Source organism: Triturus cristatus, chromosome 4_2 (assembly GCF_964204655.1).
Source record: "Triturus cristatus chromosome 4_2, aTriCri1.1, whole genome shotgun sequence".
NCBI classification, from domain to species: Eukaryota; Metazoa; Chordata; class Amphibia; order Caudata; family Salamandridae; genus Triturus; species Triturus cristatus.
Window position 1 is genome coordinate 100,861,948 of NC_140586.1, and position 14,351 is coordinate 100,876,298.

A 14,351-nucleotide genomic window follows, 5' to 3' on the forward strand; every position below is an offset into this window, starting at 1 on the left:
TGGCGGTGACCCGATCGTTGGAACTTCGTGTCAACTCTGGATTTTTATTCTGGACCCTGTGACCTCTTCTGAGCCGAGGTTACAGCAGCTCACAGCCGCGGAGCGCGAGGCCATCGATCCCCATGCTGCAGTGAGGAGCGGGGCGGAGCAACGTCGCAGTGCGTGCAGCATCGTAAACTCGGATGGGCCGGTCCTTTCCACATATGAGGCCTGGACCTGACAAGATCGGAGCGCACAGTGCTGGCACCGCTTGCGGTGCTACTGCGAACTGGTAGCGGGTGGAGGGGTCTGCTGCTGAGGGTGTGGGGAACACTCGTCTGCATCTCCCGGCGAAAGCCTCCCAACGAGAACAGGGTGGCCAAAGCCGCGATCAACATAGAGGGGCGCCAACAGTGGAAATACAGTGCTGAGTGGAGGAGCACACCTGGGGGCGCGAGGAGACTCGGCATCCCACCAGAGCTCTGAAGGCCGAGGCGCGGCTTGGCAGTCAGGGGGAGCCGCCATTTTGCCTGCCGCCGGGAGAGACACAACAATCAGTCACCACGTGTGTCTTCACGGTCGACGCGTCAATATTACACGACATACCACGGAAGCAGGCACTAGCAGTGGTGAACGGTAAGTGAGAAATATCAGAGTGCAGGAGCCCGGTAGTCCCCAATAGATTGCGCTATCTACTGGCATCATGGTGCAAAGAGGGATATTGTGGCAGGGGCGCTAGGCCACTCCTGCAATGTCGCTGCAGAGACTGGGACACAGAGAGATCATGCAGAGTGTGTGTATCGGCTGGAGTGGCTGGCTGGTGTACTACTGGTTGGAATTTGCACATTGCTCAACTTCGGGTGCTGCGACAGGTGCGAGGCCGCCGACTCTGTGGAGACCTGCTCTGACTGAGAACAGCGTTGGGGGAAAGGCATCTAAGGTCCTAACCAGACAATCTCAGGGAGCCTGCTCAGGCATAACAATCCCTCTGGGGTGTGGCCTGGGGGACTGAGCTTAGCAAGACAGAGGTGGGAGCCACGGTGGGGGCGCACAGTGGGAATCGGACTACCACCACAAAGCGAGACGTGCCTGGCTTCCATTGCGTTCTTGCTTTGGGCCCCAGCTGAGTGGTGTACCAGGAGGGCAGTGCGGCGCAGAGCTCCTTGTGGGACAATCTTAATTGTCCAGCCGCGCGGCCGAAGGCAGAGTATCAGACCCCGGCAATACCTGGGGAAAGGTGGTGCAAGGTCAGAAGGAGCGGCAGGCGATATCAGGTGGAGCTCCTTGCGGCAGGATCGCTTTGCAGCGCTGCAGTCATATATCGCGCAGCAGCTTTGGGACGGGTGGGCCCTGCAGACTGCAACTTAAGGGAGTAATTCCGGTTAACCTGTGTCGTCTAGCACCTGCAGGAGTAGTCGGCACTGTCTTGTGTATCAGCGAGCAGCATCAGTAAGGATGATGGGCAAATTGGACAGGACTCAGTCTAAGCTGACCTTTAAACAGAAGCGCTCTAAATCCCACGACCCTGCTTTAGGGGAAGAAAATAGACCCATTCCCCCGACAGAAGACGAACAGGATATCCGTAGTTTGTTACTATCAATGGAGAAAGGATTAAAGAGTGATATTGCTTCCCTGGGCACAAAGATTGATGCCCTCTCGTATCGGATGGACAGGATGGGGAAACAGCTAGACAAGATTGCTGAGAGGCTTGACATGTCCAATCGACGACTCACAGAAGTCGAAGAAGCGCAGACCACATTGGACACGGACCATAAAAAGCTTGGCAGGATCATGCAGGTGCTGCAGGACAAAACAGAGGACCTTGAGGCCCGTTCACGACGCTGCAACTTACGGATCACGGGCCTGCCGGAGACGACACAAACTGGGAACATGGAACGCTTTGTGGAGAAACTGCTGGTTGATCTGTTGGGCGCGGAGGTGTTTTCAAATATGTTTGTAGTGGAGAGAGCGCACCGCTCCTTGGGACCCCGACCCCAGCCGGGTGCCCCGCTGCGTCCAATCATAGCAAAACTATTGAACCATTCGGACAGGGATGTGGCTCTACGTGCGGCGAGGGACAAAGAGATGCTGCCATATGAAGGGTCATACATCTCACTCTATCCGGATTTCACCACCCGTGTGCAGAAAGCTCGTCGGCAATTTGTCCCACTGAAGAAGCAGTTGCCGGAGATGGGTTTGGACTATGCGATGTTGTATCCGGCCAAGCTGCGGGTGAACAGGCAGGGGAGGTCCCACATCTTCGTAGAACCAAAGGCTCTGCAGAAGGCGCTAAAAGACTGGAACAAAGAGCAGAAGCAGAGCCCGGATCGACAGCTTCGGGACCAGGCCGCTGGGGGATCACTTGAGGAACAAGACTGAGTCTGGTTGGACGGCAAGCATTTGTTAATTATTTTGTATGCAGGGGGGTCGGGGGGTGGAGGGCAGTCTGTTGGTATTGTATATAATGCTGTTCTGAAGCAGACAATTACTGATACACCACTGTGCAGAGCTCCCGTTAGAATGACCACTGCCATTAGGTAAGTGGTTGATGGATAGTAAGCAGGAGATTTTGTATTGGCTTCTGTGGGGGTCACAGGACGTAATCAGCAGTATGTGCAATTTCAGAAGGTACACGACACTGAGATGAGGGTCACACTCTGATATGTGTAGTATTCAATTGTGGTTTGGTGGTGGGGCTAGAATAGTACTCTGTGCTCGGAGGTCGAGACACAAATTGACATCAATTTAATGGTTGAGCACGGAGCGACCTCCGCCCACAAGTGAAAACCACCACTTCTGTTAAATTAGTTGGGTGTGGGGGGGAGGTGAGGGAAGTCCCTATACAGGATGCAGCGCAGCCGTGTTGTGGGTGGTCAGCCATGGGTGGGGGGTGGGGGGGAAGATGTGGGTCACAGTTTTTTGTTAAGAGGTTAGCTAGGTCAGACATATTGTCATATATCTCACAATACACATGCCACTCGCAGGATTCAAGACGGTACGTAATGTACAATAAACAGGATGGTATCGACTAGCAAAGCCACTTCCCAGAGACCAGTGGATTCCCTTAGAGCGGTGACTTGGAATGTAAGGGGCCTTAATGACCACCACAAATTACGTAAAGTGTTGAACTACCTTACTAGACATAACGCAGACATTGCCTTCCTACAGGAGACGCACCTCCCGATCCAGAGCCCCATGATGCGTTCCAGGGGATTGGTGGGAAACGTTAACCCTGCAGGTTTCACAACACATGCTAGGGGGTACTGATATGGGTTAACCCCAGGTCAGACTATAAGCTGCAATTGTTGACGGCCGACGCTGGCGGTAGGTTTGTGATTTCCCGCTGTCAGGGTAGGGGACTAGACCTGCTATTGGTTAATGTATAAGGCCCCAACTATGACTGCCCGGAGTTCTTCACCACACTGGCCTACATAGTCAGCAGAAGCGGGACGTCTCAAATACTCTGGTGTGGTGGCTTCAATTTGGTTAGGAACCCGAGCCTAGACAGATCAGGTTGTCCGGTCAGAATGCCAGCGACGGCAGTTAGAACGATAGATAGGGCAAAGAACAGCATGGCACTCACGGACGTGTGGAGAGAACTCCACCCTATGGAGGGTGGTTTTACACACTACTCCGCTTACTATAATCTACACACACGTATTGATTATTGGCTTGTTTCATCGTCTCTTATGTCCCAGGTCCGTTCGTGTCAGGTCCTGCCGCGTACCCTATTGGATCACTCTCTTATCCTGCTAGTCTTGTCTACTCCTAAGAGGACGATCCCTCCATTCACATGGCGTTTTCCCCCCTACTCTCTACTGGACCCCCTCTTTAAAGAAACAATAGCAGAAGCGATAGAGACGTTCTTTGCCACTAATATAGGTTTGGTGGATAGTTTCCAAACGGGTTGGGAAGCGTTTAAGGTGTACATTAGAGGGGTGGCCATATCTAAGCACTACGGGGTACTTCGGGACATCCAACAGAGACTGTCGAACCTGGAGCGCAAATTGGGGGATTTGGAGGCCAGACAGTAGTCAGGGATAGATGGAGAAACCACAGAGGTAATTAAGACGTTGTTGGAGGAATATCATGAGGGACAGCGAAGTACAACATTTGGGAAAATACGCCACAGCTCGAGTGTATGGAGAGGGTGACAGGCCTGGATCTGTGCTAGCTAATATTCTGAAAGCTAGATGGGGAAAGACCTCCATAACCATGGTCCATTCAGAGGGGGGGGATCTACTTACTGAGGAGGCAGACATTGCTAATTGCTTCAAACAGTTTTATTCGAGCCTGTATGCTTCACGCCAGATAGATATGGATGGGGAAATATTGAATTATCTGGAGCACATTAAGTTACCCTTCCTGACTAATTCGTATAGGGAATTCCTGTCTCTCCCCATAGAAAGGGATTAGATCTTGGAGGCATTAGCCGGAATGAAGGCGAACAGTGCCCCAGGATCGGATGGCCTTACAGTGACTATTTACAATACCTTCATAGATCTTTTGCTCCCACATATAGCGGAGTTGTTTGACGACATGTGTGTAACGGGACATATGCCACAATCAATGCGAGAGGCCATTTTGGTGGCCATCCCCAAACCCGGTAAACCCCCGGAGGAATGTGGCTCTTACCGTCCGCTCTCCTTGCTAAACGTGGACACTAAGCTGTTTGTGAAAGTCTTGGCCACTCACCTGGCCCTAGTAACCCCAGAACTAGTTGCCCCGGAGCAGGCAGGGTTTGTACCCGGTAGAAACCTCACTTATATTATGCGTGCGGTATTTGGCACAATGCAACATGTCCGGCGGGATTCTAAGGCGCTCGCTGTCTTCTTGTACATGGAGAAGGCGTTCGACTCGGTGGAGTGGCCCTTTATGGGACAGGTTTTGACTAGAATGGGACTTGGTCAGGTCTTTTTGCAGATGATTGGGGTACTATACAGTGCGCCTTCCGCGCGGATCCGGCTGGGGGACTTAGTCACAGACGCTATCCCCATTTCCAGGGGAACACGTCAGGGCTGCCCTTTATCACCAATAGTATATGCATTGGTCGCCAAGCCCTTAGCGTTTGCACTCTGGGAATACCATAGTCTCAGGGGCATAAGCTTTCCTACCTACAAGATAGTAGTCTCCACGTACGCACACACCCTGCTTTACGTGAGAGACCCTGAAAACAATCTCTACCCGGTCTTACGAGAAGTAGTACACTTTGGGGCTCTTTCTGGATTGAAGGTCAATTGGTCTAAGTCCATTGCTTTTCCACTCACCCTGTCCACTTCCCCATTGGAGATGGAATACCCATTGCAGTGGTCAGATGATTCCGTCAGATACCTTGGGATAAGGTTACATATGGACTACGAAACGGTTTTCAGAGAAAATTATGGTATGGCGGTTGACAAACTAGAGGATGATGTAGAAACTTGGATCGGGCTCCCCCTATCACTGATCGGTAGGATATCTATCATGAAGATGGTAGTGCTACCTAGATTCCTATTTTTGTTTACTAATGTCCTGATAGTGTTGCCGCGCTCCTTTTTCGCCAGGCTCAATAAATCCCTAGTGCGGCTGGCATGGGCGGGCAAACAGGCTCATGTCAACTGGCGAGTGCTTACTTTGCCTTACCATCTAGGAGGGCTGGGTGCGCCTGATTTGGAGCTGTATTATAGGGTGGCGGAGGGAGCGCAGGCGCATTGCTGGATTCATGATGTGGACTCAGTACCATATCTCAAGCTTGAGAGACTGTTTGCTGACCCTCTCCCACTCCCGGCTGTCATCTTTGAGCTGGTCGACTGCAGAACTGGGTCTCTGGACTCCTTAAATTCAACTAGGCATGCCTGGAACTGCATATTGAAGCAAACGGCAGGGGCTCTATTATAATCCCCAGAGATGCCTCTGGACTGGGTGGTTTGGCTGTCCCCCTGCAGAGATAGGGGGGTAGTACGAGCCCTCCGAGCGCTGGGCATCCACAAAGTAGGGGAACTGTTTGCAGATGGTGTCACTAAAATATTGGATAAAGTTGCGGCCACTGCGGAATCTTCCACTATGCTGCAGCGTTTTCAGTTCCATAGGGTGAGTGGGGCACTGCGGAAACACCTTGGGGATGACATGGTCGAGCCCCCTGAGGTCATTGAACTAACGTATCTCATCAAAACTAAATCTCCCCGTGAACTAATGTCCAACTTATATAAAATGGCGATGTCCCAGAGAGCTAATCAGTACACCAAAGCCAGACTGGCCTGGCAGAGAGATTTGGACATCACAATCGACGATGCCATGTGGTCATATTGTTGCACTAATACGCGACGAATATCTCTGCATGGCAAACACAGACTGATACATTTTAAATACATTAATTGAGTCTACTATACACCAGAGAGATTGCACAGGTATGGCCTACGAGAGAGCGCGGCTTGTGAAAGATGTCGCTGCCCGACGGTGGACTTTATTCACTTAGCGTGGAGTTGCCCTGGTGTTTCTAAATTCTGGGAAGATATATACTGGGAGATAAGCACGGTGGTGGAGTTGGAGATCTCCCCTGGCCTGGTGGTGGCACTGCTGGGCTATTCTAGAAAACTGCTGAAGGCTGCACACAAACTGGTAGACTTAGGACTTCTGATGGCGAAGCGTAGGGTAGCAATGTGCTAGCTGCGGGGACCCTTACCCACGGTGGCGCAATGGTCACGGGACGTTCTCTACTGCTGCACGCAATCTGAAAATTTTAGCAAACTCCTTCCACCGCGGAGCAGACCAAAGAACTTCTGGGGACTATATACTGTATATCTAAGAGGGGGTGGAGTGGGCATAGCGACAGAGACCAGGACGGGAGACGAGGCTGGCAGTAGCAATACTACACCCTGAGGTGTTTGTAATTTTTGAAGGGCAGGATGGGTTCCACAGCTAGGGGATTTGGCCGTGTACAGGTTGAGAGTTGGGCTGGAATGGAAAGTGGACATAGATTGAGTGAAGCAAGACTAACAGGGGGTGCTGGAATGTATTGGCTTCTGACTTAGAACCTAATAACTGTGCAGTGTATAAGTCTAGTGTCCTGTGGGCAAACGACTGGCCGGACACCTCAATGTTTGTTGGTAAGGGGGGAGGGGGGGTTTCGGTTCCTTTTTTGTTTCAACAAGAAAACTTTGTATTCCTTTATGGGAATTATATAATAGTACTGACATTCAACGAAATAATTTTTGCAGAATGATTGGCACTGCAATTTTTTGTGCACAGCGCTAACCGGCCTCTGGGATGTGGGATACGCTGTGATGAGACGTGCCTTAAGTGCAAGCGCAGCCGGCCTCAGGGTTGTAGGCGTATTGCTGTGTATGTCAAAGTGAGATATCAGTTAAAATTTTTTATTTTTTTCCCAAATACAGTCTCTTTTTATTAATTGTTGTCAGGTGTCTTCGTTAATTGATTGGTGCTGTGTAAATGCTTAAAACTTGTTCCTCTGTGTTAGCCTTGCTGCTCAGTGCCACAGTTACCCAGGGTTGAGCTGACAGTTTTATTGGTGAAACCTACTGGACCTAGAGGGGTTTTTAAGTGTATAACACAGTGAGGTTGCATAACCACACATATAATACACCGCATTTCCTCACAACCATTACATTTAATTTTGCTTAACAACTAAAAAGAGTCCTTGAAATATTTACCGAGCTGTTTCCTAGGTAAAGATAACGCTTATTAAATGTATTATTGTATGTCAATGTTTTCCTATGTAACAACCAACCCTCGTACGGTAAAAATAGCTGTGATGTGCTAGTCACTGTTAGGACGTTTAACATTAACATTAATCTGTACATGTCCTACTTTTAAATAGCATGCACCAAAGTGTTAATGGTCATTAAGGCTTTCTTAACGGTGACTACAAATATTTAGAACAGGGTTTTAGGCCTGTCAAAAGAAGTTATTGTAACATATCAACTTTGTAATTTAAACCTGCACCACTGTGCTACACGTCAGACTTGCACTCATGTTTGACTTGTCATTCAATTGGGTGGCACAATGTCTGCTGCAGCTCAATAAGAACATTCAACTAACCAGCCCTGGGTGCACTGTTGGTAACATATACTAGGGATTTATAAGTGACTTATAAGTAAGTTAAGTATGCCAATCTGGAGTATACCAGGTTTATTATGTTGAAAGGAGGAGCACAAGAACGTTACTGATTCAATTTGAAGGGCTTCAGTGCACAGAGTTCTGTAGCCAGCAAAAATAAGAGTTCAGCAAATAGGTCAAAAGAAATTTGGGGCACCCTGCGGAAACAGCAAGTTTCCAAGAGCATTTTCTTTGTTCTGTGTGAATAAGCGAGAAGGGAAAGAACAAATAGGTAATATATATTAAACACAATGGAAACAAAGCAGACTCACTGTTTTGGGAATATATTTTTATTTCTGTAAAAATAATTGTCTTTCATTAACTTTCAGAACTGGAAGTAGGAGCAGACTGAGTCCTTACACTCTGGTAGACATCACCAACGCATACCATGCAAGAAACTGTTTTCAGGCAAGAGTTCGCCACACGAGCCCGCTTTACTATTGCTTCCATAAGGTTAATTCAGGCAGCCTAAAATCATCACATTCTCAGTGAAATCTGAAAATTCGTCACAGATTTTCAGGTGTTCTGCATTGGTGCACTCCTCTGGACTTGGCCACCACTCGATCCATGTGTATTTCCCAATGTAGTAGGCAAACCTGCAATGGAGGTGCACAGTGTCAGGCAGGCAGTGTGAGATTCACTTTTAGCAAACAATCACTCAGGTTTAGATCACAGAACCTGCACCAGTGCTGGACAATTCTTTCCTCTGGCGATTTTGCACTAATCCCTGCAGTTTTGCTGTGACGGTTAGACAGATGAGGACCACAAAGACAACACTTGAATTGACAGACCTCCACAATATTAGAATTTTGGCCACCTGCTTGGTGCAAATGTTGGTGTAAACATGGTGCAAAAATGCACAGCACCAGAATAAAATGGGCCAGCAGTGGTGTCAAATTTCTTATCACTGGAGCACTTAATTGATCACTTCCCAAAGCACAATAACAACTATTCACAATGTGCAGGAGAAAGTGAAAGCAGGAGCTCCTTCCCACTGCTTGGTAATTGTTGAATACAATGAGGTTCCTAAAACTGTTGAATAATGTTATATTTTATTCAGACTGCAATGATCTCCTAATTAGATCTTGTCACATATTTGTATGGTACTACATTGCAGTATGATGTTCGCTTTAGAATCTTCATAATGTCAAACCGCATTGGGGCAGTAGGAGAAGTGAATATATGGTGTACCAGGGTAATCTCGCTTTAGGGGAGAAGTGAAAGAATGTGTATTTTCACATATCTGGATAACAGTCCTCTATAAACTCACACAGTAGAACAGTAGTAGGGGCATGTGTAATCTGATATTTTATTAGATTGGCACTGGGGCCCTGTGTAAACTCACACTGCATTAGAAGAGCACTGTAGCTCCTGTATTTAGGTAGCAGTGGGGTCACAGTTTAATCTCACACTGTACTAGGAAAGTAGTGTGGCATCTGTTTAATCTTGTGGTGTATTTGGATAGCAATGGAGTCACTGTGTAATCTCACACTTCATTAGGAGAGCAGTGTGGCTCCTTTATAATTTTGCAGTGATTTGATGGCAGTGGGCTCCCTGTGTAATTACACAATGCATTAGAAGCTCCTGTATAGTCTTGTGGTGCATTTGGGTAGCAGTGGTGACCCTGTGTAATCTCATGCTGCTTTGGAAAGCAGCGTGGCACCTGCCTAGTGTTGCAGTGTATTCGGATAGCAGTAGGCTCCCAGTGTAATCTCAAACTGAATTAGAAGAACAGTGTGGCTCCTTTACAGTGTATTTAGACAGCACTAGGATACTCATATTGCATTAGGACAACAATGAGGACCCTTTGTAATCTTACTTCGTAATCAGAGTGCAGTTTGATGGAGATGGACAGCCCTATGTAATCTCACAGAGGGGTAAAGCAATGCTCCCTTAGCATCAGTCTGTATGAGGAAAGCAGGGATATTTCCGTGTAATCATTCACAGTAGGTTACTAGAAGGCGGATCCTGAGTGATTTCACATTGTGTTCGCAGGGAGATTCCTGCTTAGTGTCCCCGTCTATATTTACAGTCATTGGGCTTCTGTGTATACTCACAATGTATTTGGAAGCGAGGTGAGGCCCTGTGTGTTCCCTCAGTGTATTCAAACAGCAGGGTGGCATTAGGGTCCACTATGTAATTCCAAATCATATTTGGACAGGTGTAGGTCATGTGTAGGCTGTCCGGTTTTAGGTTTAAGCCTATTATAACTGATAAAACTCCACTGGAAGGCAAATAGCCCTCACCAGTGTAAACATATAAACACTGAAAAAAAACCTGCACAACAACAAACTAAATGCCATTCAAACAAAGGAAAAGGAGAGTGAAAGAGTAATTTTTTATTTCTTCCTGTAGGGGCCAATACAATGTAACTTTGTTATATAAGGTAGCAGTAAGAAAGACTGGGCTAACAATATTCTGTTTGAGTTTTGTTGTTTAGGGATGTCACTAAAATCTTGTTTCTTCTTCCTTTTTTTCAGTTTTGTGGTCTTGTTTTAGGTGTTGTTTATTTATTTTATAAACTGTAGAGAATAAGGAAATATCAAAATCATATTTGATTTTTTGGCTACGTTTGAGTCTTTCACTGATAGGAAAAATGTAGGTTTCATAAGAATTTTTCCCAATATATACCATCACATTCAACCACAGAGGATGGGTAAAAACCCTTGATACATCAGCCCCCTTTTCTAATGAGTCAGTCTTGATAGTAAGTGAATTGCCAAACACCCCAGGCTTTAAACATTCAATGCAAGGTATAGTGACAGGTATATGTGAAAAGAGTGCAATCGCAAAGCATGTGGGATACTGGTGAAAAGATGACACCAGACCTTTGGAAAACATGGAATACAGTGTCACTTGGAATGCTGCTGCAAAAAGTTGTCTACCAAATATTCAGCATATTTGGGGCAGATATTAAACATCTCCTTAAGAATAGGCTGGGTGACACTTTTAGTGACTTTGGCACTGCAACACGTTCCATGCTAGAGTGCTTGCCACTTGGTAAGCAAAGAAATGTTGAGGAGCGATTTGGGAACTTTTATTTTACAATGTATGAGAAATAGCCCTTCACCAACCATGGCATTTCAAGTCAATGAAGCCTCACTGTGGTACTCTGCACAAGTTATAGATCCCTTCCGTAAAGGGAAATTATCTCCAGAGTTTCAAATGTGCTCCCTCATTTTTGACTGCTTCAATAACTCTGAGGGCATATGCGCCCAGTTCAAAGCATATGTTGCAGAACCTGTCGCAGAGAATCACAATATTCAGGTACACCAGTAATGACATGGAAAGCTATATCAGTGGGCAGCATTAGCAAATTGTGTACTGGCTATTTTGGCGTTGCCTGTCTCAAGCACCAATGTTGGTAGGGCTTTTTCACAGATAAAAGTTTACATGGGAAGGAAAGAGCGAGCGTTCATGACCAAAGACTCACTGAAGAAGTATTGTATGGTGTGCTACGATAAGTTTGATTTGTAAAAATGTATTTGGACCTCATATACACGGTACGTACACTGTCTATATACCATGCACTATCAGTGCAGAAAACAAGCAATAATAAAAGCAAAAAGTTCCATAAACACCGGAAAAACACTGTTTCTGTTGTTTTTAATGGCGTGAAACTGTTTTTTAAAAGTATTGAAATCACTTGAAAACGGTGAAAAACACACAGCAGAATTTACTAAAAATAGAAACTGAAAACAGGAAAGCCTAGTCATGTGTTATCTTTAGAATCGAAGACCCATTGTTGCTTTCACATTCTTACGTATCACAGGAGATCAAGAATAGTTTATGATGATAGAGCATGAGCCACTGATTGCCCTAACACTGCTTGATAATGTTTCTAGATGAATGTTTATTTCCAGAATTTACTTACTCGTCCTTTTGAGTCCACATGTCACTCTTCAGACCCCATATCAGATAGCTCTTTCCGTCTTCAAGCTTCAGGGAACTTCTGCAATTCTTGTGGCTGATAAACCTGCGAATCTTCCCTTCGGGCGCCTCATCCGACCCTAAAAAAAACACATTGAAATTGTGATGTTGCTATCATCTATCCATCTATCTATCTATCCATCTATCCATCTATCCATCTATCCATCTATCCATCTATCCATCTATCCATCTATCTATCCATCTATCTATCCATCTATCTATCCATCTATCTCACCCATTGTGCTGCTTTTTACTCATTTAAAAAAAAGAAAAAAGATAAAATAAGCAGCTAACTGATGCAGTTATGACAGTTGTATAGATCGGGATAAAGCCTTTCTCTAATGTTCTATGTGTTTTTAATCTCCTTCACAGCTTTCATGTGGGTAATATTGGTAGACAAGGACTGGATCCCTATGGTGACCAAAAGGTCATTTAGGATCAAAAGGAGTTCCTCTATTATGCTGATTAAATCCATGATGTCTTTTATGAAGAAATGTGGTGCATGCAGATCAAAATTTTCAAGAGATAATCTAAGTGTTTGCCAATAGATTGTAATGTCTACCCACATTTCACCATTATGCGGTAATCCGGTGGACCTTTGCTGTTTTTTAAGACACTTCATCGATTTTGAGCTGCACCAACAGCACTTTCTGAAGGAGGTATCCTTTCTGTTTGGTGCCTCTGGTGTCCGTTAAGGATGGCTGGACATCTGCGATTAGCTGCGAGCTGCTGGGCTGGGAGGGCCGTGGAGCTTGTTCAGCTTGGCAGCGATTCACCCAGCAGCACCTAAGCTGCCCACTCTTGGGACATTTGGAGTGGCCTTCTGCAATGAGATGGGAGCTGCTGGAGGATCTCTGGGCAGACCTTTACACCTTGAGAGAATGAGCTGGGTGGCAGAGAATAACATAGAGGCTACCCCCTTGAGGTCTGACTACTGGCCCAGGAGGAGTTTTGGAGTGAGCCGGTCTACCTGGGACAGCTGGAGCTGCCACTGCATGCTTTTGGCTCAGACACTGAGGATAGCGCAGTACCCACTGTGCCTGAATGTCTATGGAGTTAGGGATTGCCTAGCCCGGGCACCTAACTGCAGTTGAGAAGTCATCCATGTTGAGTTGCTGAAAAACTGGCTTTTCCACTTTTGCACGACCTGTTGATTACAGTTTTTGGGGCCCCTGGTACCTGCTGGAAGATGGGCCTGGCTCAACCTGAACTGCTGGGATCATTTGTCGGATTCTCCTAATTTTCTTTGATGGTGCCTATCATTCATTCTTGGTGCTCAGAAATCGGGGGAATATCAAGCATCCTTGACTAGAGCATGAATCTGTTGGGCATGCTTGGGACACGTCTTGCCCCTCAGGGTCGGTCTGCTCTGTTCTACCACCCTAGGCATTTTGGATGGTGCCACTTACGGGTCTTTCGCAGGGCTCCTGCAGTGATTCTGTTCATGATGAGGAAGTGCAGTGTGACCAAACCCACTCCAAATCAATCCATCATGCAGTAGACTACAACCCACCCAATGGCGCAACAGCAGACTCACCAGGTGAATACAACACCTGCGCAGCCGTTGGAACAGAAAAATGAACCTACTTTGTCTAATCTCCTCCTCATCATTCAAACTTACAGAGACTTGCTAGAAAGAAAAATAGAGGGAGGCATGAACGAGGTCAACCTCCTCTGGGTAGACCTCAGGAAAACACTAGATCATGTTACCGCAGTGAAGGGGGATGAAAGAGAGCATAGGGTATTGGCTCAGAGAGTGCCACCTAGGACTCTCCGCAGACGATCATAGCAAAATTCAGAAATTATGGTGACAGAGAAGCCATTCTTCAGGCAGTATGTCAACAAGACGCCTCCTGTTTTGAAAGCCATGCCATTGCAATTTTCTCAGACCATACGAAAAAAGTACAGGAGCAACCGTTTATATCTGTGAACCAAAAGCTAAATGGCTACTTACCGATAGGAGTAGTTTTGCAGCTTGAAGAATTTTCTGTATTCACATGCTGTGCATTATTCCACCATCTAATGTTTGGGTCCGGAAAGTCTCTTTGAAGTCTCTTTTTACTTTTTCTTTCTCTTTTTGCTCTTGGGCGGTGTTGATCATTTGGGTTTTAACCCCGTCCTGTGACAGATGTATGCTCTGGCAATCTCTCAATGCACTCAACAACATTGTGTGAACAGTTGTAACACAAAAAACTTGCAAAGTCAATCCCCGAATTCCCTCCCCCAAATGCCACCAATAAAACCCTAATTCATACAACATTAGACCCCATCTCTGTCTCCATAGTTCTGTATTTTAGCTTCCAATTGGGATACAATAGTGTGTACTGGGGCTAAAACTATGCATCTGT

General features: G+C 46.5%; 1 protein-coding gene across 1 annotated transcript in view; it reads right to left on the minus strand.

Annotated features, from left to right (window-relative positions):
- Positions 1-8,342: 8,342 nt before the first annotated feature.
- Positions 8,343-14,351, minus strand: part of LOC146833096 (A.superbus venom factor 1-like) — a 663,114-nt gene continuing 657,105 nt past the window's right edge. Inside the window, exons 40-41 of the mRNA XM_085600729.1 lie at positions 11,948-12,083; positions 8,343-8,669 (exon numbers count right to left, since the gene is read on the minus strand). Of these exons, the coding sequence (XP_085456855.1) occupies positions 8,528-8,669; positions 11,948-12,083 (278 nt within the window). The 3' untranslated portion in view covers positions 8,343-8,527. The remainder of the gene's footprint in view (positions 8,670-11,947; positions 12,084-14,351) is intronic.